Source organism: Hyalella azteca, unplaced genomic scaffold (assembly GCF_000764305.2).
Source record: "Hyalella azteca isolate HAZT.00-mixed unplaced genomic scaffold, Hazt_2.0.2 contig7818, whole genome shotgun sequence".
NCBI lineage: Eukaryota > Metazoa > Arthropoda > Malacostraca > Amphipoda > Hyalellidae > Hyalella > Hyalella azteca.
Window position 1 is genome coordinate 94,151 of NW_025937932.1, and position 14,707 is coordinate 108,857.

General features: G+C 37.1%; 1 protein-coding gene across 1 annotated transcript in view; it reads right to left on the reverse strand.

The window, feature by feature from the left end:
* Positions 1-4,904: 4,904 nt before the first annotated feature.
* LOC108679147 (protein Hook homolog 3) overlaps positions 4,905-14,707 on the reverse strand; it is a gene marked incomplete at its 5' end in the record, with an annotated part of 28,985 nt that continues 19,182 nt past the window's right edge. Inside the window, 4 exons of the mRNA XM_018167731.2 lie at positions 4,905-5,461; positions 6,148-6,219; positions 6,996-7,201; positions 7,623-7,795. Of these exons, the coding sequence (XP_018023220.2) occupies positions 5,219-5,461; positions 6,148-6,219; positions 6,996-7,201; positions 7,623-7,795 (694 nt within the window). The remainder of the gene's footprint in view (positions 5,462-6,147; positions 6,220-6,995; positions 7,202-7,622; positions 7,796-14,707) is intronic.

Here is a 14,707-nt window from a genome sequence, read left to right on the forward strand (position 1 = left end):
CCGTGGCCAGGGAGAGCAACAAAAGCTTGCTTTGAAAGCTGCCAAAAATTTTAGCATGTATTAAATTCCTTTCCTTGGAGGTTTCCACGTCTGACGGTCTGATGTACCTATTTAATTACTAATCAACCATAGCTTCTGTGCTCAGTCCTTACAAACGAATAGGCCTAATAATAATATGCTCAAATTTTATTCAAGTAATTCTTTTTGAATTACTCTCTATATTATCAACAAACAGCCAATGGTATCATAATTTGATTCACTAAAATTGCAATTAAAACCAGTTCTAAAACCATTTATTATGCGAGATTTGCGCACAAAAATTTGTGCGCTGCCTGTAAGTTGTAACTGTACAGACACTCAGACAGCGCGTCGCGGCGTCGGATGCGTCGCGCCTCAATTCAAAACTTAGAATGGGCGCAACAGTTTAGCATCCAAGAAGCTTTCGTATCGGTCAAGTGAAACTAACAGGGACAGGCGTATTGTCAATACTCGCTAGCAGGTTCTAAGGTTGAACTAAAACCATGGTAGGACCTAAGCACTAACGCTCAATGCAATAGAATCTTGTTCAACAATTGGAAACCTTGTTCACAAATTCTGTTTCATAAACTGTTACAAATATTCAGCGATTTGACGAGCTGCAGCCTGCAGACACAACACGACGAAATTGATTGTTTTTGATTTTTCGATTCAAAAAGTTGTGTAAACTTCTTGTCTTAACTCCACTGTCAGTAGTGTTATAAATGACACAGACTGTTCGAGGCCCGCTAATGAAGTATTCCTAGACTCTATCGTCAATGATAAGCGGACTCTTTTTAGATAACAGCATGTGTTAGAAATGATTTATGGGTTAAAAATCATTGGAGAATGACGTATTAACTACGTGGAGTAGCAGTTTTTGAGCTGAAGCTGTGTTTGTTTAAAGTTCGTGTGGTGAGATGAGTCAATTGACTACAGCTGCTTAGGTGCGAGGATAACAATATCTATAGCTTTTAGATGGTTGATGTTGGCTCAATGGCTGATTTGAGCGTTAATTTGCTGGTCTATGGCTGCGCACCCAATGATAAATATGTCGCAGCGCAGAGATTAACGAAACTTCGCTAAGTACACGTAACTTTTCGTACTTACGTTCAAAAAGTTACGTATTGCCTAAGTCAGTCAAAATTTGGCATTAACAAAACTGTCTTACGCAAGACTCATCTGAAAAGGTATTATCGAAACCATCCAACTAACCGACCAATCAGAGGCTTCGAATTTGCCATTCCTAGCTCCTGCCTCCTGTCGATTCAGTTCGCAGTGCGCGTGGATGAAAGGAGGTTTTATGTATTGTGTCAGCGTCATCTGCGTTGACTGACTAGGGAGCATATGGAGAAATGAGTGAGACATTGTCTAAATAGCAATGACAACGCCTTGATTGTAAATTTTTGCAATCAAGGCAAAAAATTACATTTTTCCCATTCAAAATTTGAGGACTTTTTAGAGAGCTACCAAAAATTTATAACATTTTGTGAGTTGGGGTTCAACTATCAGCGGAGAAAGAAAGGAATTTGTGTACGTAGCTAGAAAAATGGTTGGCTTGTCGAACTCCACTTAGTTTTGAATCAAAAAGTCATGAAGATAACATTTTAGTGAATGATCATAAAACTCTTAGATACGAATATCAAGATTTGCTTGGAATTATAGCACAAAAGGAAAAGAAATTAGCTGGCATAACTTAATTGAAATTTTTTTCTAAAAAAGCACCGTTTAGCACGATCACATATTATGCCTATGTTGAATCATTGACAAAATTCTGTCACAATTCACCGTGTTGCAAGTAAATCAATAGTTTTATATTGCTTCGGCACACTCAAAACGCCTACGTAACTCCACTTACGACACATCCGAGCAGGCGTAGAGCTACGTACGGCTTCTTGTACGTAGCTTCCCGCGCAAATGTTTTGATAATACCACCGCTAGAGTTACTTCATATCAGCACTTACGCCACACGTAAGTCGCTACGTGTACTTAGCGATGTTTTGATAACCGGCCCCTGTGGCAGATGTTTTCGGCCTTCGCCCTTCGAAGTCTGTGTGATGACCTCATTGAAGTATACGGGTATAATCATGAATTATACGAGGCTCAGAAGGATTAATAGAATTAAATTTTAATTCTATTATTATCTTTTAATTATTAAAACATCAACCAACACCAGGGGAAACGGCAATAAAGTTAAAAAAACTGCGTTTCAACATATTCTTAAATCATCTGTTTAAACCACTAATATATCATGGAACTGAGGTGAGCATTCACTTTCGGTTAGATCTGTGAAGGCCAGCCGCACGTCAAACGTTTATTTATTCGAAAACTTAAAATTCGCGTTTTCTTAGGAAGCCTCAACATTTCCGAGTCAAAATTTTGATTCACCCAGATATCTTAAAAGGCTTAAAAAACATTCAATTAAAATCTTCATCATACATCATAAAGAAACACAGGGACAAAATCATAGATATTCGATATAGTTAATATGATGCCTTCGCCTTCACATGTCAATCGAACCGTATTTGATCGTATTTTACAACTCCAGTGTAATTTTCTTCCACAGAGAACAGGTTACAAACAGTGAAAATTGGTGGGTATTGGTTTTATTAAGAAAATTTGAATTCACAGCGTTTTTCGGCAGGCGTACCTATTGTCTGTTTGGCATACATTCAAGCATCTTGGTGCATTTCTGATTTTTTTATATATTAACTTCAAATGTTCATCGGTCTAAACATGTAGGAGTTCCGTTGTGTATGTTTCTGTGATAATTTGTAAGGCGCTCTCCAATAGGAGGTATTTTATGTAGATATTGTCACGTTATGGAAGGATATAAAAATAACTACCTAAGAACAAGTACAGCCGAATCGAACCACAAATAATTTTTTTTCTAGCCCAGCTAGCGGTAGAATTATATAAATTAGACCATTTTCGCTGCAGCAAGTATAACAGACAGCCAATATATTCACGATTCCGTATCGTGTCCTTGAGAAAATAATACGTTGTTATGATAGCAGGAAACCCTTACATTTAAAAGTAGAAGATGAGAAGCGGACGTTTTATTCCATCCAATCAAAGGAATCAAGAGGTGAAGAGAGCGAATTGATATTGGCTTTATCTAGGGAAGTAAAATCAAAACAGACGGGTTAAAATTCATCATATTAATGTTTTGTGTAAATATCAGTCAAGTGAACTGTCATACTGAATAAAGTAATCTGCAATAAGCTTGTCAATTTCATGAAGATAATTCGAAACGACTTTCGACAATTCTCACGCAGTGTCCATGACGTTCCCGTCGGTAAAAAAAAACGTTTAGAAATTGCAGAAACGTTAGAACGAATTGATTCGTTTCAAATACAGGTTTCAAAACTGTCGTCAATTCAGTGACATTTAAAAGTAGTATTAAAATTTGAAAATTATTTTCCATCGAATATTCAACTGCAGCCAGATTTGAGTTAACAGCCTTAGATATAAATCAATAAGTTAAGTTCATAGGTCTAGCCGGTAAATAAAAACAAACGTGTGTCATTAATAGCTTTCTATCACGCTCCCATCTTAACGAATACTTCATCAGTAGAATATAAATAGAAAACGACATACTCCACTCATGGATCTCTACAAGAAAAGCTTGAGTGAACAAAAGAGCGTCAGATTTCCATCAAGTGGAAATACATACTTCAATACCAGACTTGGCGCTCAGCACTAATTTCACGTCACAGCTTAGAATACCAATAAATCCTGAATAATATCAACCAGGATTCAATGCACTTTCCTTAATAATCGAGGAGTTCAAACACGGCAGATAACAAATAGCATCCAAGCGTGAAACTATGCAAGATGATATAGTGCCCAGAAATTCAGCAATAAAATAACGTCACAAAGCTACAAATGATGATTGATGGAAACTCAAGGAAGTTAAAAAAGCGCAGTGTCATGCGGTGAATTCAAGGCGAAATAAATATTAAAAACAGGGAGCATGAGTTAGGTCCTATGAATGGTGGTGGGTCTCCAGGAGAAGGCTCAGCAGAAGCGTCCTTCGTCAAGTCCTCCACTGCTCGTCGAACCTCTGTAGGATACCATAATTAGAATTATTATGACTATTATTAATATACGAGTGATTAAGATTATCATTGAATCTTTTCAAAACAAAATTGATGTCTACCGTTCGCGGATGAGCAAGTTTTCATAAAATTCCATGTTTCAAACATTCATTCACGTAAAAAATGTAGAAAAATACCACGCCGGTAATCAGTTAACATAAATACAACGGTCAAAATAATAGAGAAAGAGTAACCAATCATAACAAGAGATGTGCTCGTCATGCTGCCTTTTTTCGTTAAAATCAACGAATAATCCACAGAAAGTAATTTTTTCCATACAAATTTCACTAGAGTGAGCATACAAAATACGCGAAGAAATTACACGAATCAGTTCATTAACGAATTAGGTAAATAGAATTTACAAAGGAAGAATAACATATTGTAAGTGAAGTATCTGGTTTGAATATTATACAAGCATTCAGAATAAACAAAAAGATTGAAAAGATCGGCAAACCTGAAGCCAAGAAAGCTGCAGTGTCTAGGAGCCGTAGAATGCGCTGCAGGTAGGAAAAGAAATAATTTAATCCAGCGATTGAATACAGAATTGCGAAGCAGCAGATAAAATTCATCTTTCGTCAGAAATAAGTAACAGTAGATTAGGGAAGAAAAATCCCAAATGGCATTGAGATAAAATTTACGCAGCTCTAGGGAAAATAGGTGAGTTTAAAAGATTTGAGTGAAGATTATGAAAAAAATCTGATCGAAACAGACTGTGTCACTGAAATGTTTAGGCTAATAATAATGATTCACTCACCCACACATCAAAACTAAAATTCAATGTGTAGTGGAGTCAACTGCATCTTCGACGGATCGTCCGCTTTCAAAATTCATAATCAAGTACATAAACATTAGCAGCCGGAAGCATAGACTTGAACCAGGCACTAAGAATGTTATTCATAGTTAATTTTGACTGAATGCACTTGAAACAAGTTAAGTTTCGTGCAATGATGGTATGGGTTAAAAATCATTGGAGTATGGGTTAAAAATCATCGTTCATTAAGTAGCAGTTTGTGAGCTGAAACTGTGTCGGTTTAATGTTCGTGTGGTGAGATGAGCCAATCGACTCCAGCTGCTTAGGTGCCAGGATGACAATATCTACAGTGTTAGTAGCGCAACCTGTTGCCTAGAAACAAGTCAAGTTTCGTAATGATAATGATCAAGTAGCGCAACCTGTTGCCTAGAAACAAGTCAAGTTTCGTAATGATAATGATCAAGTAGCGCAACCTGTTGCCGACGTTGCTGCGGCGCTGCGGGGTTGCGGTGCGAGGTTTGCCCAGGTAGTTGTGGCTGCCGCTGTCCACTGCCACCAGACGCTGGTTGATCATCTGCCGGTGCATGTTCATGCCCTGCAATGCAATAATACCTCAGGAATAATACAGTAAAATAATATGACATAAAATATAAGGAAACTCTGCAAGGCAAGCGAGGAAATTGTTTCAGCTGCCGGTGCATGTTCAGGCCCTGCAATGCAATCATTATTCACGAATAATACAGTAAATAATACGACGGGAAATTTAAGGCAACTATGCAACATGAATAACTAATAAGTGAATCAGGAGGAATAAAATTCATTGGCCGGGTCAGGTTCATGCTCTGCAATGCCATCATTTGTCAGGTAAATATACTCAAATAAATCTGCCGTGTAAAATTTAAGCTATTACTGCAAGACAAATTAGGTAGCAATTCAGGAGGAAAAAATTTGTCGGTTATGAAGGGAGAGAAGTGTTAAATCAAATTAAAAAGAGAATGAAAAATAGTTCTCAGAAGACAAAATGACAAAAGAATAATTTGAGTAAAGCTTATAAATAAAGCAAAACTGATCAAATTTATTGACGTAATCGCAGTTGAGTTGAAAGTATTATTAGTTATTTACTGAGACACTATAAGTTACAGATTGAGATTTAAAAATTCAATTGCATTATAAGTGAATAAAGCTTTGCACGCGTGGAGACTCACGAATAAAAGTCATAGATTGAGATTTAAAAATTCAATTGCATTATAAGCGAATAAAGCCTTGCACACGCAGACTCACGAAGTTATAGAAGGCTGAAGTGATGAGCTTCTCCTCGGCCTCACGCATCGATTTCGCCTTCTCAGACTCTCTCTGTTACGAACCAAACACAGATGAAGCTTAAGACATTTATAATCAGTTATGTTATTGTTGAGTTAATTCGCGGTTGAGTTATTGTTTAGCGAAATAAGTTTCTGGCGCAACGTTACGTCAGACTCAAAGCATCGCTTATGAGAAGACAAAAAACAAACCAAGCCGAAACGTGGAGAACGATATTTGTGTCACGAACCAAATACAGATGAAGCTTAACACATTTATAATGAGCTAACAAGCGAGGCAATTTGAAAACTTGCTGCAGGAATAACTGAAGGGATTTAAATTTGAAATTTAACAAATACGTTGACGATACGGATAATATCAATACGGGCCTCATTCGCTCGCTTCGTCCTTTAATTCATTTCATAAATTTCCATTCAAAAATGTATTTATTTCATAAATTAAATTTTAATGGAAACTTGAATCATCAAATTTTGTCACGAACCAAAAACATTTTTTTTTACTGAAAAAGACTAGAAAATGTATTTCGAAGCTCACAATAATAAAATATGACGTGAAGTAACATAAAATATTTCATACAATAATGAAAGTACAAAACACGAAACTTCCATTCTTGCTTGGTAGAATAAACGCTCTCATTGAATATTTATCGGCATAATAAAACTGCATAAAGAGTTTTTCGCACAAATCCCAACCTTCAAACACAGGATGAAGGTTAGAATTCTAACCTTACTAGACGTAACTATTTCTAAAGATTAACATCGTTTAACGATTAGATAATGACTCCATATATGTGAACACTCATAAAGTACCTGAAGATTCTCGATGTGTTTTTCCTTTTCGTAGAGCTGCTGTCTGAGCACCGACACGTCGGGCACGAAGCTTGGGTTCAGCTTCGGGTCCAAGGTCTTAATGACGCTCTTAGCTTTACTAAGATATTTCTTATAACGCTCCTCCATGGCTGCCATCTCGCCGTCTTTCTTCACTATCATCTCACGTAAAGCTGCCACCTCGTCAACTGATCACGAACGGTAAAAATAAACTTAAATTTAGTCTACGTCGATTAGACTACGACTCTACGTTAACGGAACATCGCAGTCGCGTATTGAGATGAGAGGAGGGTAAATGTACGTAATGGTACGATACATGCAGCAGAGAGGATGGGAGACAATGTAACGAGAATACAAGATAACTTGAGATAAGGTACAAACGAATCGAGGGATTACCTTAGAAATGCATTAACCATAGTGTTAGAACACAGTGTAGAAAATTCTTATCTTTCATGAGTAGATAAATGCTGTCGGAAGAATATATCAGGAGGATAATTCATTATTATATATGACACTTTACTAATTGAAAAAATGTCGAACTTCTTATCGGGAAAATTATTTAATTTTGATTAAAAAAAAACAAGTGTAGGACTGGGTTTTCATACTCACGTTTCTGCTGGAGTTTCTTCTCCAGGTCCCTCTTGGCCGCATCGTTCCATGGAGCAGGGCTAGCGGTAAGTGTGGAGGCCGTGGATGGGGTTGGAGTAGAAAAACCTCCACCAGTCGCACCACGACTTTCCTCCACTTCGCTCTCCAGCTCCATGATACGCTGGTTCAACTTTCTGATGATACCAAGCAACTGCACTTTCAATTTCTGCTCTATAATCATGCCTCAGGTCCGTTACATCATAATCATCAACAACATTGTTCAGGTTCATACATAATAGTATAACTGGGGTGGTCACAGTCTCGGCCTCTAACCAACATTTTACAACCAAGGCACTCCGTTTTCCGGACGTTTTGAACATAACTCACTTCGCTCTAGCAAAAAAAAATATATAACTCAGTACTCACTGCAGTGAGTGACAGAGAGCACATTTTTCTCGTCGACGAAAACGTGAAGTCACGGACAGACAGACAGACGGACGGACGGACATGACGAGCACAATAGCGCCTTTTTTCCATAAATGAGAAAATGCGATAAGGTAGAGTTAAGGTGCGGTTGAGTTTTTATTTAGCGAATTAAGTTTCTGGCGCAACTTTACTTCACACTCATAGCATCGCTAATGAGAACACACAAAACAAACAAAGCCGAAACGTGGAGAACAAGATTTGTGTCACCAAAACAGAATAGTTCAGTAATCGGTAATATACAGCAAAGTGGGAAATAGTATGACAACAGGCAAAAAAAAAATGCCCAGAATGACACCAGAAAAAAACTCGTTCCTGCAAAACACCAACATCGAGGTATTGAGGCAGGAGTTCCGAAAAAAATGTAGGTTAGCAACCATGAAATAATGAGTAATTCCAGATTATTTCAAACATGTAGTTTGTTCCGTAGATCAAGCGTCCCGGTTAATGCGCAGGCCAAAGGCAATGAAAATAAGACAAAATGAAGGGAGGGGAGAAGGAGCAGCGTCTGAATTAACGGAACCATAAGTCCAGTTGAAAATGCGTTATGTTTCTGAAGAGTTAGCAAGTTTTGAAGCAACATTTTTTCAAGTTTTGAAAAAATGTTGCTAACCATTTTTTTAATCAAACAATTTTTTTTAACAAAAAACAAAACAACAAAAAATTTTTTTAAGTTTTGAAAAAATGTTGCAAAACATTTTTTTAATCAAACAAATTTTTTTTTCAAAAACAAAAAACAAAACAACAAAACATTTTTTCAAGTTTTGAAGCACATGTGCACACATTCATTCAATACTTGGCAGTAGCATTCGCAAGTCGTAGAAATATAAAACTTTTCGATATGATCGATCTTAGAACTTTTTTCTTTGTTGTAATGTTGTTACTCCGATTCCTCAAAGAAAAGCTCGACATTAAATTTACAAAAAATATATGAGCACGCACAGGAATAGAAAATACTATTTAAACAAGACATGATTGCTAATAACTTGATAAAAGTATTAACTTGACGTAACTATTTCTAAAGATTAACATCGTTAAACTGATTAGATAATGACTGTATGAACAAGTATATTCATCAGAACAAACGAACGTTTGTGAAGATCAAAGAAACGATCGATTGAACAAAGGTCAGGCGCGAGTAGAAAACGTGTGAAGTGTGTAAATTCGTCTTCCATTGTTGCTCTAAGAAAAAAAAATTAAAATTAGCTTGAAGTTAATTAAACAACAGAAAATATTTGACATGCGTTAAAGGTTTGAACATGCAGCCACATTTATTTGAATTAGGTGTTCCCAAACTCGCGTGATACGTGAACACGGCTATGAACATTCCAAATTTAGGCATATTTTTTCATCAATAAATTTATATCACATGTTTGCTTAAATCGCAAATTAACTAAGAATTTAAAAGCAAAGAAAAGTCCACAAAAATTCATATCTTTATAGAAAACGTTTTCTATAAAGATATGAATTTTTGTGGACTTTTCTTTGCTTTTAAATTCTTTTTCATCAATATATTTACTACCTAAAATAAGATAATTTTGGAACGAGTTGCAGCTTCAAACACCAAACTCCAGTGGTCCATCGTTAAATATAAACCGTTGACTTACTAATTGCGCCAATTATTAGCAGATTGCGTAAAAAAAGGCTAAATATTAACGGAAAATGTGTACTATTAGTGGTAAGCGGCAGGTCTCAAGTGCAATACAGTGACTGTACAAAACCATTAGTGATACTCGATCACAAAAAGTTTGGGAAACCCTGATCTAAATAATGAAAAGCATTAGTGAGATGTTAACACGTTTAATAGCTTGTCCTGACACCGAACCACACAGTATGCCCCAATATACCTGAGAATTAGCAGCAGTACGAGTCGGACAGAAATAACTAATTTCATGACAATCGAAAAACCTGATAAAATCAACGTTGAAATTTCAATAATTCCACATAAATGATAAATACAACAACTATATTGTCTGATCATGAAGCAATATTTTCGTACGTCAGCCAAAACAGAAGAAGAATAAAGCGTAGCAAAGATACGAAGCGTGAACACCAAGCCACCGAAAATTAAAGCTCCAATAAACATGCACCGATCCCGCCCAAGCAAAACACAAGAAAATTATAACGAATTTCTCTGATGACTTGATAGTTTCGAGGTAAATGAAAGTCTTTTTATGATTTTTCACTGTATTCTGGTAAGGCCACACTAGAGTTTAAATAAAACCCTTATAAAACTGTATCGAGGCGGTTATTACAAATAAACACAAAAATACGCTATAAATGGCTGGGATGGACATACAGATATGAGGGATATTTCTAGCCACAGCTATTTGCATGCCATCTGAAATAAGACGAGCGACAACGCATGGTCGCATTTTGCTTTATCTGTTATACCTTACTAAACTTGGAGAGTAATTCTCATAATATAACATAAAAAGCCCCACTATCTCAGAAATTTAGGATAACATATCAGGCTCATGTGGTAGGATTTTTAATAAAAGAAAACGTAAAGTCTGGCGAGATCAGAGTTTTCGTTTCGGTAACAGTGCTTTGTTTATGTATAATCAACAGTTTCTGGCTTTTGACATGTGGTTTTAATTGTGATGTATGAACTATCTGAAGGAGGAGTGGGTCTTAAGAATTAAATACAGCGCACGAGTTTGTTCTGGGCAAAGATTTACAAGGTTTAAATATGTAGCTGACATCGTCGTGGATAAAATGTCGCTGATTCATACGTCAAAGAACTTAAACTAAACTAGATGATGAGAAACAAAGTATAATACCTACTTTGACATTAAAAGTACGATATGTTTCGAAAATTTGAAAGAAATCCGGCATTTACAGCGTAAAAGATAAAAAAAGTTTTGTCATAACTTAAAACACATTGAGGCCTCAATTTGACGTAAGAATTTGAATGCTACTCGTACAATCCTTCAGGGCGAAGGGAAGCGAGTGCTATATCAACCACCAAAAACAAATATTTTACGGTGAACTGTTTTTTATAGTTAATAGTTTGGCCACTGAGTTTTACAAATGAGCTTCATAAAATTATTCATTAAATGATGGTCCCGAACCGTTACAAACAGGGATGAAAACATAACAAAATACAAACAAGTAAGGAACGATCTACAGGAAACACATCTGACATCGGTCACAACTACGATGTTTCATGTCAAATTACTACATAAAAATTAATTTGAAAGTCCAAATCAGAGAAAAAATTACATGTAATTTTATACGATGGTTACGATTGACAGTGAATTCCGAAAACGGCCTAGGCTATACAGAGCAAACAATAATACAGAGAATATAGAAAATGTCCTTGGTGTTGCTTGGGCAGGCGGTGAAAAATACAAGCACTTAATACAAAAAACTACACAGCGGTACAGAGATAAATTTTAGGCTACATTATGTGTACACAATTATATACCTCCCTCCCATTAGACTTGCTTTCATTTCTTTCATACACGGTATCGTGTAAAATCGCTGACTCGGGTTCGTGCACAGCTTCAAAAACGTCCGCACACAAACCTCCGTCAGAATAATTAAATACTATGAGTGTTTTAAGTTCATGAAACTAAGTCTAATAGAAGATGGTGATTCAAGAACTTGAAACAGGTTATGATTGATAGTGGATTTCCCGACTGGATATAATCGTGGATTCCAAGATCATCTCGATCGTAGTCGCCGGCTTCACGGTTGCGATGTCAGAGTGAACGCGTCTAATAGAAAGGCTTCATAACAATGACACTATGCCAGGTATTATCAACTTCCAATTGCACTCACTCTCTCGCGATGAAGGTTAAGATAAATTTTTTTGCGTTAAACATCCGCAGAGAAAAAGTCGCAAAATTTTCGTGCAAATATCGATCGAACAACACTATTGGTGTCGTGCGCTCTGAGATCGCAATTGTGAAGCGGCGAACACAAGCATGAATTTCAACCGTAGCAAGGACAAACATAGAAATCACGTGCAGATAAATGCATCGCTGATATTAAACTGAGTAAGCAGTGTAGTGCGCTGCAATTATGCTGGGCGTCTTAAAATTTAAAAAGATGATTCCAGAGAAGAATGAAAATTGTAATTAGACCCTTTAAGACAAATTAAGCCAAAAATTAAAGATTCAAGTGGATGACTAAGTATGCAAAGACATCGAATGCCAGTGAGAAGAAGGCTCTACCGTGTGAATGGACTCAGCAACAAGCAATATAAACTAATGGTATACCCTGGGAACTTGATATAAATCAAAAAACGGATTTCGAGACAAGATTTTCTGAGATTTTTTTCAACACGATTACAAACTTTTAACCCGAAACAGTCATTTAAAACTTGCCGAATCTCTGATAATCAAGCCAAAAATTTTTTTGCCAGAAAAATTCCCTAAAAAATGTTGTACCGAAATTTAATATCACGACATGCGAGGTGTGCAAAAAACCCTAAGCCACAGAAGAATAGCGCAACGATGTCCCCATAACAGTGCAAGGTGCAGGTAATGAATGCAAGTTCAATGCTTGCCATTTGTTCTGGCGTTAATCTCTATAGAAAATAATAGTTTTGCCCCAAGCAGTGCAGTGTAGCTTGTAGCTCGATCAACTTCATATCTGGCGTTAATCTCTATAGAAAATAATAGTTTTGCCCCAAGCAGTGCAGTGCAGCTTGTAGCTCGGTCAACTTCATATCTGGTGTTAATCTCTATAGAAAATAATAGTTTTGCCCCAAGCAGTGCAATGCAGCTCGATCAACTTCATAACTTGAGGCAAAAATGCGTACCAACACGTCTACACGATAAAATAGCGCGTCAAGGCACAAACGAGGGAGAGGAAAGTCGAGAGTATAGCAAATGAGTGCAGTGCGTGTGATAGTACGGCCGAAAAGATAAGTCTGCGACATCCTAGTGACAGGATAAGCAAAACATGAACAGAAGCATCACCAAAAACAATGAAGTAACGCCTACCAGAACGTTAAAGTACAATAGCTACGCCAGTATCAAATAATGATGCTGTTGTAGTGTCAACAACAGCATGAAGCTGAAATGATGAAGAGGGATCTTCATCATATAAGAATAGGGAGCATCAGTTAGGCCCTTTGAATGGTGGTAGGTCTTTGAATGGTGGTAGGTCTTTGAATGGTGGTAGGTCTTTGAATGGTGGTAGGTCTTTGAATGGTGGTAGGTCTTTGAATGGTGATGGTCTCCGAATCTTCCTTGAAGATTCGAAGACAGGAAATGTAAACCGTAAGACGTTAATTATAATTCAGAGTTCCTGATCATCAACGGGAAAGCAAAGCAATTATTCTTTGAGGAGAAGATTTCACATTACGATACTCGATCGAAGGATACACGAAAGACCCAAGAGCCAGGATTAGTTACAAGACGAATAGACTGAGTTTTCTGCACCAGGGGCCGTACTTTCAAAACTGGCTAAGTGAACGTAACTACTTACGCTATATTTTCTTGTCTATGATTGGTGGATTTGGCTTGAAAGGCTGTCAATGATTGGCTGATGAACTTACGATCTCTTAACTTTTTTTTAAAGTATAGGTCCAGAAGACTATATGCTTTACGCCGTCCAGTACAATAAGTAACAATTATTAGCTGCACACACTTTCCATTCAGGAGGGGATATGCCAAACAAGGCCCACATCAGTACCGTCAACTGTGCTACATCCGTTACCGTTTTATGAATGGTTAAAACTTCTGCACTTGAAGTGCTTGAAATAAAATTGTGTTGGAAATTGTGATGTATGTGATAGACAAGGACGATTCCTTCATCCATTTGCAACACTAGAATTATTGGCACACAAGAATACTACAGAAAACTAAACTACTACACACAGGTAAGCATTCTATGGCAACTAAACATCTATGATACAAAAAGCTAAGCCACGACGGTAATTTAAATTATTTAATAAAAAAGCTCCCGTAATATGACAGAAATAGCTGGGAAAAATATCGCTGCGGTTCCTATGAGTCCCGGTTTAAATGGCTGACGTAAATTCGATTACCTTTTCTATTCGAGGACAGGTTTCTGATCATCTTAGAGCTATTGCACATTCGAATATGACTAGCGGGAGGAGGAGGGGGGCATAGCGATCCGAATTGCTTGCTATATTTATTTTTATTTATTTAATAAGAATGGTCAGTGCGGTTGAATAAAATAAAATGTAGAGTGAAAACAGAGGAATAGATTATCATCGGAGTTTAAGCTAAAAGAAATGAGAAATGAATAAAAAATGAGAAAATAGTAAACAAATAGGGAAGAGTCAAGAAATAGAGAGAGGAGAAATGTAAGCGCGTGAGGTTCAGTGTTTTCTCATTGAGTCGGTGGATTTGAAGCCCTAATACAGGCGATGGATAGGAGAAATTTAGTGACTAGCAGGACCACTGATTAGGACAAGACAGCCATGCAGACAATGGCTGTACGCTTGCGTAACAGACATGAGGGCAGCAGATATGGGTGTCTCTTAGGGGGTACAGAAAAGAAACATGGCAGTGAAGGTTTCCGTGGCAATACTTTTGACTGTTCTGTTTTTTCGCTTCTTTTTAAATCGCAACGATGCTTTGAATGACCGGTCTTGCTCTCTGATCCTATGAGTAGTAATCGATGAGAACACTGCCGTCTGA